Below are 13,893 nucleotides of genomic sequence, written 5' to 3'. Positions count from 1 at the left end.
ACTGCATTACTCAGAGGAGCAGTTTTCTAACGGCTCATCTAGCCATAAACAATGGATTGAACCTTCTTATGGACACTAATGATGTGTTATTGATAATCATATGTTATTGGAATGGGTGCTTAGATAATGTGCGAGTGCGATGTGTCATGATTATGTGAAGGGGTTCGGGACCTTAACATGAGACGGGGATGTTTTTAGTGCAAGTGACAGACACGATATGAATTGTCATTTTAGGCGATAATTTATTTAGGTAAACTGTAGCATTTTAAGTGCAATATTCCATTCATTTGCGATAATATATACATATACATATGTATATATAAAGAGAAAGAAAAGCAAAAACATTACATCACATGCACATGTCCCATAATACATAAAGAAAAAAAATATCAACAATATGTATAATGTACATTGAACAGTATCACTACAAACAGTGAACAATAGAGCAGATTGTGGTGCTGAATGAAAACAGAGCACTGACAAACCAGGTCTACAAGGGGCACTCTTTGTTTGCTTGTGTGGGTGTGAGTGTGTGAGTGAGTGTGTGAGTGAGTGTAGGTAGATCCATGTAAATAATTTTACATAATTGTCTTTTTTGTTTGTTAGAGGTAGAGTCTTCACTTATGGAGTATTCTAACCAGGGGTGGACTGCATACCACTCACCATTGAAGCTCCTGTTTCGGTTTCCCTGGAGTGTCTTGGGGAAATTTAGTTGAGGTTGCGCTGGAGCTTCACCCCTGGACTTGGAAATGTCTGTTAAACACCAAAGAATCCCATTAGTACAGCTTTTAACATAAGTGCTACCCACTTCCAATTACATGTTGTTCTTTAGTTGTTTTTTAAGACTAAACATGCAATCATTAACATTCTTCAGCTACGCGTGCTGGCAAAATAAGCATGGATTTTCCTGTCTCCCCCTGAGGCACTTATCCTTTTCATTGTGTCATCTTTAAAGAAAAGTTTTACACAACATCAACTATAGACTGCTTTTATTTCAATTTCAAGTGTAAACTAGCGACAGTGTGTTATCTATGACTAAGTGACACCTGGGAATGGACTTAAGCTAACTAGCTAGCGCTAGCTCGCTAGCCAGAGATAATCTTACAAGTTTGCAAAAATAACAGCAGCAGCCTAACTCAACTCACTCTGCCACAATTCCTCAATGTTGACACATTCTTACACATTAACTTGAGTGTGAAGATAACTTTATGATCTTATCATTTCAATGATCCTTTCAAGTATCACCAACTTACTCACCTGTTAGTTACAGTGGTATCCAGTGGTTAGCTGCTAGTCTCCATTGAAGCGCTGTCAGAATGCAGGCACGTTGGTTTGTGTCTTGCGCTGTTGATGGGGGCGTGGCCCAACATGTTGCGAATATGGGCAAATGACAATATAAGACGACTTGATAAAAAAAAATACTAATGCATTTATTTCAGCTTTATACCGTTTCTGTTCAGGTGGGTTTTTTGTATTTTTTTTTTTTTTTTGCCGTGCCGTGCCGTGAGGTTGGGGGGGGCCAGCAGGGTGGCCATTCTCTGACCAATGGTGGCCGTGGCCCCCCCTGGCCACCACGTGGCCACGCCCCTGGGAAAGAGTGCCACTGGAAACACTATCCTGGGAAAGAAAGAATTTAAATCATCTGCTTTAATGATGTCTGTTACAACCAAATGTAAGAGAAAGACTGCAGTAATTGGTTCCAGACAGGTGCAGGTCATTGACACCCCAGGTCTGTTTGACACGACTGTCTCCCATGAGAAGATCAGAGAGGAGATTGGGAAATGCATCACCATGTCCTCACCAGGGCCTCATGTGTTCCTGTTGCTGCTCACAGTGGGACGCTTCACCCAAGAGGAGAGAGAGACGGTGAAGATGATCCAGGAGATCTTTGGCGAGTACTCCAAAGCCTACACAATGGTCGGCTTCACTAGAGGTGAGGAGCTGAGGGATGAAGGCATTGCCATTGAGAAGTACATTGAAAAAAGCCCACCCGCCTTGCAGGAACTGATTAAAGACTGTAGCGGTCGGTACCATGTCTTCTGCAATAAGGACAAAGACACACAGGCACAACAGGTCAGATCTCTCCTGGAGAAGATTGATAGAATGATTCAGCAAATGGAGGAAGCTTCTACACCACTGCCATGTTTGAGGAGACAGAAGAGAGGATTCGAGCAAGAGAGATGAGACTCTTACAGCAAAAACTGGAAGAACTGGAGCAAGCAAATACAAATGAAGAGGTCTCAACTTTAGTCAGTGAAATATCCAAGATCAAGTTGACTCTGGAGAAGAAGCTCAGGAACCTTCGTGGCGAAGCTGTCAAGGAGAGGGATGAAGACATTAAGAGACTTGAAGAGTTACGAGCCAACCTGGAGAAGAACCATGAGAAGAAAATCAATGAAATAGATAGCGAAGTCTTCACTGAGCTCGCTAGAAGTCGAGCTGGTATTCGCAGACGAGCGGAGAAAGCTGAGGCTAAAGCCATGGCTAAGAGCTTACAACACAACCAGCAGAAATGCACTATATCATAAGAATTGTCTGGTAGAATTCCCACAAATCATTCATTCGAATGACAACAATGCAAAGAAACGCTAGCAGTTTAACTTTTTAAATTACTATGAGATTATGCTCCAAAGTCTGAAAATAACTTGCAGTAATGGAGTTGGGTTTATGGGCTAATGATGAACATTGATAATCACTCTTTGGTAATGTAATCACAAAGTGTAAAGGGGACTTGAAAAGGTAACACTTTAGGTGAATGGGACCTACATAAGAATGTTTTGGCACATTTATAATTAACTGAATAACGATTTGTGTACTTTGTTTGATTTTTGTTTTTATAATAAATCTGTGTGTTTGATTCACAAGTCACATGGAGTAGTGGTCATTCCATTCAGGGTTTTGTTACATTCAAATTATTTGTGTGTGTGTGAGTGTATGTGTTTTTTTCTGAATGCCTATGTGCATGTGTATACATTATCTTTATAAATTCCTCTGTTATTTGGTAAAGGTGCCATTATGCTTCTACGACTCCGTTACTGCGTGGTCACGCAGTTGCTTCGACGGACTTGTGAACATTTATAGTTCTCCATTGGTTGGTGGGTGTCGCAAAGCAATTAAAAAAAAAAAGATGGCGGACCAAACTTTTTTTTTTTGCTTAGATTTTTTAAAAGTTACCAAGAAAAATAGACATTGTGCAATGTAAGAACCCCGTTATTGTAACTGAAAAATACGTCTGAGGGGATTTGCGAGGTGACTGAGCCAGCTATCTAATGTTAGCATACTACTACCCACAAGGTAAACAGCGATAAAAGTTTTTTGTTTGACTTTTTTTTGCTTAGATTTTTTTAAAGTTACCGAGAAATAGACACTGTGCAATTAAAAAACCCATTATTGTACCTGAAAAATACATCTGAGGGGATTTGCGAGGTGTCTGAGCCAGCTATCTAATGTTAGCATGATACTACCCACAAGGTAAACAGCATGGGTTGGACCAATCACAGCCCTGGGGTCTCTGTGGGCTCTCCGTCAATTCAACAGATAGTTACACAATTTGGGTGGTGCACGTCAGGCCACGGAGAGGTGCTCGGAGAGGGTTTGCAACGACGGAGAGGGCTCTGCGTGTCTGCGTAAACTGACGACCATAAATTAGTTAATGTAAAGTGTAGCCTAAAAGTTTTGTTTTGATCGCTTTTATGTTTCATTAATTCAATTTTTTTACATTTCTGGTTTAATCAAATCAGTGGTTCATGATTTTATTTTTGGGGTCTACTAGAATAGATGCACATGCTTCAATGTTCCAAAAACACACACATTTTCTTATACTGTACATCTCTATAATAAGCATTGTGTTCTAAACAAACAACAATCTAATCTTTATCATCAACCTTGCCTCTGACAACACATAACCAGGCTAGTTAAAGGAAACTTTTTAATAACTTTAAACTGATTAAATGGCAGGGTTTCATTTGCATGACAAGACAGCTAGTTATCTAGCTGATGTTACAGTCTCCTCAAAATTATAAGAGGAAGAGGAAGAGGTAGAAAGCCTCTGGGTGCCTGTGCAGTTTCATATTAACTTCATATTATTCATGTTTACTGTGTAGATGCTTCCCTAAGCTAAAGATAGCAAGTATAGTTCACAGCTAGGTAACTGGTGTGAGACCTTGCATGTTTTATTCACCTCTTGCAGAAGTTTGAGTTCTGTAGCATCCCTTTAAATAGGCTACAGTTAGGTGGGAATACACACACCTGTTTCTCTATTGTTATGGAAGACGGAGTGTTAATGAAAATGTGTTTAATTTCCATGTTTTTAACTGATACATTAATGGGATTTGTATGTGAAAGAGGGAGAGAGGCCAATTGTACCTGGCAGAGTTACTGACTTCCAGATGAAAATGCATTCCCATGGATAGACTGCACCCGAGTATTAACCGCAGGGCTGCAGAAATTTGACAAAATCAATATATAAACCACGGTTAATAATCAGGAAATTACTGTAGCAACAACTTTCTTACATTAGAAAATTATAATTTTTGTCAATTATGTCTAACATCAATTTGACATTGGAAACACACACTCGTGCTGACTGTGGCATACCACAGCAAGGTGTCAATCTCAGGTTGAGAGGGCAGCAGGTTGGTTTTGGCATATAGCGCCCCCACACCACTAGCACAAGGAATGAACATCTTGTCCTTTACAACAGATAAGTTGTACAAGAATAAGTTAAAATTAATTTCTTAAAAATAACAACATTTGTATTAAAAATTAATAAATAGATAAAATATTATTAACATTAAATTGCACAATTTGCCAAATTATTATCATAATTATTACCTTGTTTAACGGTTAACATACAAATATGAGCAAATATAAAACAGGGGAAATATTAGTATGGTCTAGACTGCACAGACTACTGTCGCATTTACATCTACTGTATGTGTTCTGCTCCTCTCAACTCTATAGTGTCTAAAGCATCGGATCAGCTCTATAGTGTCTAAAGCATCGGATCAACCCTATAGTGTCTAAAGCATAGGAACAACTCTATAGTGTCTAAAGCATCGGATCAGCTCTATAGTGTCTAAAGCATCGGATCAACCCTATAGTGTCTAAAGCATCAGATCAGCTCTATAGTGTCTAAAGCATCGGATCAGCTCTATAGTGTCTAAAGCATAGGATCAACCCTATAGTGTCTAAAGCATCAGATCAGCTCTATAGTGTCTAAAGCATAGGATCAACTCTATAGTGTCTAAAGCATCAGATCAGCTCTATAGTGTCTAAAGCATAGGATCAACTCTATAGTGTCTAAAGCATCAGATCAACTCTATAGTGTCTAAAGCAGCTGATCTGTATCTTCTGCTCCTGGGGAAGAGTGGGGTTGGGAAGAGCTTGTGTGGGAACACCATCCTGGGGAGCGAAGTCTTTCGGACCCGTCCGCCCTCCTCCTCTGATCCGGTCCCTCTGAAACCACAAATCGGCGGTGGAGTAGTCACCAACAGCAACCTGGTCATCATGGACACTCCAGATCTGTTTGACTCCCAGCTCAGACACAATGAGCTACAGAAACAGATTACATCCACCACCACCACCCTCTTGATAGTGAACAACAAAGTGTCAAAACTTGTACTGCCTGTTGAGTGCAAAAGACTGTGGTTTACTTTGCACTAGTTTTAAGTATGTTTATTTATTGTTGAAATCAAGCAATTACCAAGCATCTTAGAGCACGAATGCTCTAACTGTGGCAAAGTAAAACAAAGATGGACCAAAGTGGCATCACTGGTTTCCCCCTAGTTTTGTTTTTCTTACTACATTTCATGTCTGTTCTGCTCTTGAATGGAAATCTTTATATTGACCTCGACATGTCTTTCTGAAGTAAAGCACAAGACTGTAGGTGAAATAAAATTTTTTGTGAACGTGTTAATGATGAAACAAAATACTGTCAAAAAAGGAAACTATCTTGTTAGTAAACCCTCAACCATCCATGCATTGCACAAGGTATGCTGCAATAGAAGGAGTACATTCTGACATCGCAGGTTTTTCTATGGTATGCATAGATTACTTACTAACAGGTTTTTCTGGTATGCATAGATTACTTACTAACAGGTTTTTCTGGTATGCATAGATTACTTACTAAAAGGTTTTTCCATGGTATGCATAAATTACTTACTAACACAGAAGGACTATGCTGGGTTTTGCATAGTTCACCATAATGAGAGAACGTGGAAATGTTACCTGCTATGCCTTTAAATGCAGTAGAGGACAACATTCAGTAGTTCAAATCTCTTTTAAAAATACCTGCTAAGCCTCTCCTTAAATAGAGGACAACAAACAGCTGTCAAAAGGTCAACATACATGCACATACCTGACAAGACAACTCTTTACTTACCCCCAGACAGAACAATGAACATATAAAGGAGGTGGCCAGCACCATTTAAAAAACACAAAAACCAAACAATACACAATGACAAGACAGACCCTGAGACATAAACATAGTATTTCCTCCGTATCCTAAAACAAAGAAATAACTATGTAATAAATAATCATGTTTCACAGGGTTGTAAAAACCACCTTATCCAAGTGGCCTGGCCTAGACCATTTTTAGTGTCTCCTCTGCCAGTCTAGGCAATTAGCAGTGGAATGAGGTAGGGACAGAAATAAATGTTCTGGGTTTCCGGCGACGCTTCTTTATGTCGGACCGACCAGCTAGCAGATGGCACAAACTCTTCAACAAGTTGGTAATCCAAGTATCTTTTCAGTGACCCACAGTTGGTGCACCAACCGTGTCCACTTAAATAAATGGTTTGAACTTCGTTGAAGTTAGTATAATCAGTTGTATGTTTGTTTGTGTGTGCGTGTGTGCAAACCATGTCTGTTTGGGTACACTAGTGGTTGCAAACATGAGGCAGGAGTGTGCGGTTCCTGTGCGCTCGCACCACGACCGTCACAGTGGGTTAGTGGTGTAGTTGTATATTTTTAATTGTTGGCCTTGATTTCTTAGTGCACATTTTTTTGTGTTATGTTCAGGTCTTTTTTTATACTTTTTATAAGGATGATTAGTGAGCTAGTGAATTCAGGGATTAATACATGCATCTGTTAAATAAAGCTGGTCTTTTTCATGGTATTTCACAAAAAAAAGACAGCTATAACATAAGCACATTCCCTAACCCCAATATCTGCACCCTTGCCTCACGAGTGCAATACCAAACTTCATCATATTTGATAGAATGAAGGACACATTAGTTGTGAATACTATTACCGAGTTTGAAAGGTATTGGTCAGGTAATAGCCAAGTGACAGCTGATTTGACAGTAGCCTACTGCTGTGTGTTTTAAGCAAATTAAATGTGGAATGTTTACAAACGGGCACCTGCTATCGTTGATTATACAGTAAAAAAGTTTCGAAATGAAACAAAAACACATTACAGTTAAAGTTGTATGTCAACACAGTGGCATACCACATAACTATCGTCGGACAATAGCCTCTGAGAAGGTAGTATGTTGCAATTTATGTGGATTTGTGGACACCCTTCACATCTCATCTTTAATCCTCCGATTCATGCATTAATTTCAACTGTTCTATCATCTGAAATATCACGGTATGTCGAAACAAACCTTTGATCTAAACAGAATATTCAGTATGGAATGGGAATAGATCAGAGCAGTATCTTTTACAGCGTTTGACAAATATGCCCCGATTGTTGTGCAAGTGAAGTCTCCTGCAAATGGGATATATTCTCCCCATGAATTTCGCGGTCATTTGAACGTCCTTATACGTGTTTAAGGAGGGGTTGTAAATGTGCTCATATCTTCGGACCTCTTCTGTTATGTTTGTTCATAATCAACAAGAATAAGTTTGTGAGACAGTCTGCAGGATATTCATACAAAAACGTGTCATTAGTATGAACAGTTGAGACATTGACTCCGTCGGGCTCCGGTGGGTTTGGACAATATATTTGAATGACTGTGGGGCTCGATCACTATTCTGTCAGACGCGGGCGGGCTCGGACAGAAAAATTGGCCTGATCCACATTCCATCGGACACACACACTATTCTTGTTTATTTATGATTCAAATTCTTCTTGGGTTTAACTTGGCTTTTAAAAATGGCGGTATTATGCTATGAAAACCGGAAATGTGAGACTTCAGAAAGGATGTAGTCATCAGACCAGCAGACCAATCACAGCCTTGCAGGCTTGTGTAGGCTTGTGTAGGCTTGTGTAGATTTTTGACGCGTGGATAGATAAAGGGGTCGACGCACGCAAGGTGTGAAAAAGCTTGCAAGGGGCTTGCAAGAAGCTTGCAAGGAGTGAAAAAGCTTGTGTATCTGTGCGTTTTTCTGAAATCGCCGAAGTATGAATCGGCCTTTACACTCCTTTCATACCAAGGTTCTACCAGGTTTGACCAGGGTTAGGTTCAGTTTAAACATTTTGCAACACATCTTATTTAGTTGTTAGACATAAAGGATACGTTACTGTAGGAACTTAATTGCTGGTCTAAATTCAAGCATTTACACAGCCATTTTTTCTCTCTCTCTGTCGAGTGAAGAGGCAAACAGGGATGTTAAACCCTGTAGTGAGGTATCATGGTAATGATAGGCTTACTTAATTTTGTGTTTAACAACACTAGTAATCAGCCTCAGCCTATTCTGCATTTGCCTGTACTGCATAGGCTGGTTCCAGCTACACAGTGATGCCATTCTAGATGTCCCTAAATAGATCTTTCTGGTGTTAATGGACACAATGCCAAAGGAGAGTGTGTCCAGGTCTGACATAGAGGCAAGAGAACAAGACTATACTACAGAGCGTATCTCAGTAATCTCATAAAAATGGACAAACAAATGAAGAAATGTAGACGGATAGAGAGGGAGGAGAAGGGAAATTGAGTCAAAGAGAGTGGTGTTATACAGAGCTTGGACACATGAAAAAATAGATGGGGGAGTTAGAGTGTCTTTTATAAAGGGGGAGAGAGAACAGAGAGTCAGTTAGTGAGTGAGTGAAAGAGTGAGACAAAGACAAAGACAAAGAAATTAAACTGATTGAGATGTTAGATAATAGGATAGAGAGAAAGAAATAAACAAACAGAGACAGACAGACAGAGATAGAGTGATAATGATAGTAATACAGTGATATAATAATAATAATAATTATAATACCTTAAACTTATATAGCGCTTTTGTAAGTACCCAAAGACGCTTGTGAAGGTGATAGAGTGATAGTGAGAGAGTGATTGAGAGAGAGAGGTAAAAAATGAAAGACATGGGGAAGTTAGATGTTAAAGAGAAAGAAATAATAAAGAAATAGATAGATACTGTAGATAGATAGATAGATAGATAGATGAGGACTGAATGAGAGAGAGGGAGAGATACAGAGAGCTGCAGAGACTGCAGCTGTGCCAGTTTACTGTTGACAACTAACAGTTTATCTATTGCTAAGTCCCACCCCTCAAACGCAGATGAGCCAATGCCAGTTCAGTACCAGCTGCACTCGGACATCTTGAGCTTACAACTCTATAGAGTGGCATCAGAAATCGTGATTTTTCTCTAGTTTTATGGGGATTTACACAGAAGTAAGTTGAAGTTAATGGACAAATGATGTGCATGGAGTAGATTGCTTTGCATGCAGTGTAATTAACCTGAATACCAATCCAAAATATAAATGACTCAAAGGCTCATACATTTGTTTCACATCTCTATGGTCAAAAGCACACTGAGTTTTAACCAATCCAACCAAAAAACACAAAGAACTCTGACAAAAACAGATCTTTTGGTGAAGTGTCTAGTTTATTGTAACCATGTAAAACCCTTTAGGCAGACAGACAGACAGAGAGTATCAACCCCTTCCCAGCACCAGATACATGATTCACTGCAGACAACATTAGGGGGACAACGCAGTCCTCTCTCATCTCCTTTTCTCTACCCCCTTTCCTCTCATCCTCGAATACTTTTCCCTGTTTTTGATTCACTGCAGACCACATGAGGAGAAAACAGGTTTCTCTCTCATTTCCTTTACTAGCCCCCCCTTTCCTGTCATCTAGTGCCTTTTCTTTACTTTTTAAAAACTGTTTAACCTTGTCTTGTGTGTGTCTTATGTTTTTTCTCTTCTCTCTTTTTTCCCATACTTCTTTCCCCCATGTTCAGGGAAACAAGTGATGTCTTGAAGAGCACTAGATTATTTTTAGTTCAGTTTAAAGCAGCAATAAGGAGTTATGTTCCAAAACGAGCACACTAACTACCTAAAAGGCATGCAAAAACCACCAACAGCCCAGTTGACACTGATAGAAGCTTGCCAACACACTAACTGGTGTCACACTAACTTGCAGTATATCTGGCAATGTAATGCTGGTGAAAGCTTTTCTTCCATTTTTGCAAGGTGTTCCAGCCAGGAAACACAGAACTACATAGTGCATTATCCTGGATGGCTAGTGGGAAGACACAGGTGTTTATCTTGTCCTTCACATGACCATTATGCCATCAAATGAATTTGAGGATGGTACCAAAACTAGTTGCCTATAAAACCATACCTCAAAAAGTTGTCAAATTGTTGCATAGTGTTACTTTAAGTCCCAGGGTCAGACCCTGGGTATATGAAGGATGTGAGTGTAACACATCTATGATGAAGCACCATAATAAAATGATGACTGTAAGGCTTTCAAGCAAGGTCTGTGTTTATAAAGTTAATCAAAACAAAATACTGTCCTTGGATGTGTACTCAGTGCTGCAGAATTATACCTCACATGGTTAGAATCAAGTGAATCCGCATAGTAGTGCTATGGCACTTGGTCCTTGTAGAAATAAGAGCTCAAACAAATTCAAATATCTTTGGTCACTCTGCAAAAAAAACCCACAATTGCCTAGTTGGTGTGTCTTTTTGCTCTAATTGGTTTGCTCACTTTGCCAATCTTCACATATCCTTCTTTCTGATTGGTTGCTGTCTTTCACTCGGAGTCTTGCCGTGCAGGGGCCACTTCACCATTGGTCATGATGTTGTTTCCTCCATTGATCATGGTAGCTTCTGATTGGGTATCCGTCTCTGTGGAGACACCCACCTTTGATCCTGATTTGCTCACAGCAGTCAGTGCTCCATCTTTAGTGTTGTCTTCTTCGTCGTGAGACCCAGACACCCCGTTAACTTTTGGCTCTGCATCATCTGATTGGTTACCATTTGCTGTGGGGCTTACTTCTCCATTGGTTAATTTTGATTGGTCCTCATTTCTTCCAGCTCCTCCCTCTTCGTCTGTGTCACTTGCTGAGCAGTTTCCATTGAGGATGGGCGACTCAGCGTTAGCGGTAGTGCTCAACTGACCGCTAGCTTTCTCCTCAGGTGAAGGAGTTTCCTCCACATGGCCCTCTGCAATTTGATCGGTCATCTCCTGGGCTGCTCCATCAGTGGGTGTGGTTTCACCCTCTGCAACCTCTCCCTCATTGGTTGTTTGTTCTTCAGCTTGCTCTCCATTGGCTGTTTCTGGGGTTTCAGGTTTTGTGTCTGTGGCTTCTTCTGATGCTTTCTGTTCTCTCAGTTTTTCTTTGAGCTGAAGCAATTTCTCACTAAAAGGGAAAGAGTTGGATCATTTGTTGAATTCAAAGAAATACGTGATATGATTGTTTTTAGTAATTTGCTGTATAAAAATAACAATAATAATAATATTGTTTCTAGTTATGAATTGTTATAGTTATATCTCCAATGACTGAACAGTGTTTGATTTTTGTTTTAGTTTCTAGGTGCTACCTACCTGTAGGAGGTCTTTAGGATGCCATTGACCAGAGCCAGCTGTTCCAATGTAGTGTCTGCAGAGGGCGCCAAGGGTCTGCACACAGGAAAAAGAGAATGCTAAGGTGAATACAAATTAATGAATAAAAGTCTAGTTGCCTAAAGCACTTCCTTCTAATCATTCACACCTAACTCCTATGGTCTCTGGTTCTTCATGAGTTAATCATCTTACCTCGAGTGCGGCAGAGTCAGAAAGCTCGGCCCTCCCTGACGAAGGGAACGTTCCACGCCGCACAGCCTGCTGGGTAATTGCTTTCAGAAACTCAGCACTGCATTTGGTCTGCGGGTGGTCCTCACCACACTATGACACAAACATATGCACACAAATGTTTAATTGCTACTGTAACTCGGGAGTTAAAATAAATCACTACTACACAATTGTAATAAACATCAGGACAATTAGATTTAGTCAAATTAATTGTTTTCTTTTTTATATCCTTCATCATATGTTTAACACAATGTATTTATTTCTTAATTTTGTTCCTTAATTCTTGTTTGTTGTTTGTCATTGAGTGTGTGTGTATTGTAACCTGCATGGGTGCACAACCGATTATATGCATTTGTGTGTTTGTGTGCGTTTGTGTGTTCGTTGTGTGTGTGTGTGTGTGTGTTGTGTGTTTGTGCGTGTACGTGTGTTTGTGTGCATGTGTGCATGTGTGTTTGTGAACTTGTCTGACCTTGTCTGGAACACTGTTAGGGGCTTCTCTCTCGCTGGGCCATGGCTCTCTATAGTCTCTGCTACACACATCTTCTGGGCCAATAGGTGGTGACTGCATAGACACAACACAACACTCAGTGACCTTTACCCCCCCAACCTATGACCTCTTAATTCAATGTATCTGTATACAGGCGCATACCATCAATGACCCAACTGGAATATAGGCTAAATTGTGGGAAAAAGCCACAGAGAAAGTGTTAATGAGCCATAATCATTATGAGTCAAGAATATGAGGTACAGTATTTATATAAATTGCCGTACAATACATAATTTTAAAAATCACAAGGTACTACACATGTATACTTCAGGGGTGTTTCATATGTATAAAGGAATCCCTGTTACAAATGACAAAATGAGGCCATGGTCCATATGTAGTCTTTAACATACAATACTGTAAAGATGAAGTTGGTAATCAATACTAATGTATGGAATCATGTATAGTGATCTCACTTGAGGGCAGTCTTTGACGTCCCATAGGTCCTCTGAAGAAGGTATTGATTTTGAGGGCCATTCTGCCAGGAACTGGATGGACTGCTTCCCCTGTAACACTAACCAAGGGAACTCTGGGATAAGGAACAAGAAGGCCACATCAAATCACATCACAAGTCATTTTCTTCCCATGAATTACAGACACCAGTTTGAACTTGTTTTGTGCAATGTTTATTGCTGGACAAAGGATGGCTCAAGAATATGTGAAAATTCACATGGATCTTCAATAATGAGTAGGGACCTGTCCTGGAGGGGGAAAGGGTGGTGACTATAGGTGTAGAACTACAGATGGTAAATATTAACAATAGGATGAGGTTTAGATTAGATTAGGATTAGGTGGATGGAATTGTGTACAGTTTCACAAGGGTTTATGTATAGTCTGAGGGAGGCATTGTGGGACAGACATTAGAAACGGCAGAGATGGCCCATTGAGAGAATCACGGTGGGTGGATTGTGGATATTTTCAGAGGACTGTGGGTAGTGGCTTACATCCAGGGTGGCGATGTAGGGGTGATCCTCTCCGTGCACCAGTAACAGGAGGAGACGCGCGCGATACAGACACCGCTGGGCAGAGCCGTCTCACCGCCCAGCGTACAGATATATAGCCAACAGAGCCCTACGAGAGGAGAGAGAGAGAGAAGAGAGAGAGAGAAGAGAGAGTAATAAGTAATGTGAGCGATATAGATAGAACAAGAAGGTAGGGATAGACAGATGATAGTGGCCAAATAGTACCATCATTAATATTTCTATCTATGTATTGAGTTCTTGTTATTCGTATGTTGCGATGACTGAATGAGTAGGTGAGTAGGGGTGTTGTGTTGCCATGCCTGAATGAGTAAGTGAGTAGGGGTGTTATGTTGCGATGACTGAATGAGTAGGTGAGTAGGGGTGTTGTGTTGCCATGACTGAATGAGTAGGTGAGGTA

The 13,893-nt window shown here is 40.2% G+C and overlaps 2 protein-coding genes and 1 long non-coding RNA gene across 3 annotated transcripts; 1 reads left to right on the top strand and 2 right to left on the bottom strand.

Moving 5' to 3' along the window:
* Positions 1-222: 222 nt before the first annotated feature.
* LOC122130664 lies at positions 223-1,509 on the bottom strand. The gene is made up of 2 exons (XR_006151938.1): positions 1,258-1,509; positions 223-753 (listed from the first exon to the last, which is right to left on the bottom strand). It is a non-coding gene; the product is annotated as an uncharacterized LOC122130664 (long non-coding RNA).
* Positions 1,510-1,545: 36 nt separating this feature from the next.
* On the top strand, positions 1,546-2,528 carry LOC122130662 (GTPase IMAP family member 7-like). Its single transcript, XM_042705380.1, has 2 exons — positions 1,546-2,073; positions 2,268-2,528. The coding sequence occupies exons 1-2, from the start codon at positions 1,546-1,548 to the stop codon at positions 2,526-2,528; spliced, it is 789 nt and encodes a 262-aa protein (XP_042561314.1).
* An 8,228-nt stretch (positions 2,529-10,756) lies between these two features.
* On the bottom strand, positions 10,757-12,509 carry LOC122130661. Its single transcript, XM_042705379.1, has 3 exons — positions 12,439-12,509; positions 11,724-11,798; positions 10,757-11,538 (listed from the first exon to the last, which is right to left on the bottom strand). Exons 1-3 carry the CDS (start codon positions 12,507-12,509, stop codon positions 10,929-10,931), a joined length of 756 nt encoding a protein of 251 aa, XP_042561313.1. The 3' UTR covers positions 10,757-10,928.
* Positions 12,510-13,893: the final 1,384 nt, after the last annotated feature.

Source organism: Clupea harengus, unplaced genomic scaffold (genome assembly GCF_900700415.2).
Source record: "Clupea harengus unplaced genomic scaffold, Ch_v2.0.2, whole genome shotgun sequence".
Lineage (NCBI taxonomy): Eukaryota > Metazoa > Chordata > Actinopteri > Clupeiformes > Clupeidae > Clupea > Clupea harengus.
Note: the sequence above shows the minus strand (reverse complement) of the source record. Positions and strands in the feature narration are given on the sequence as shown.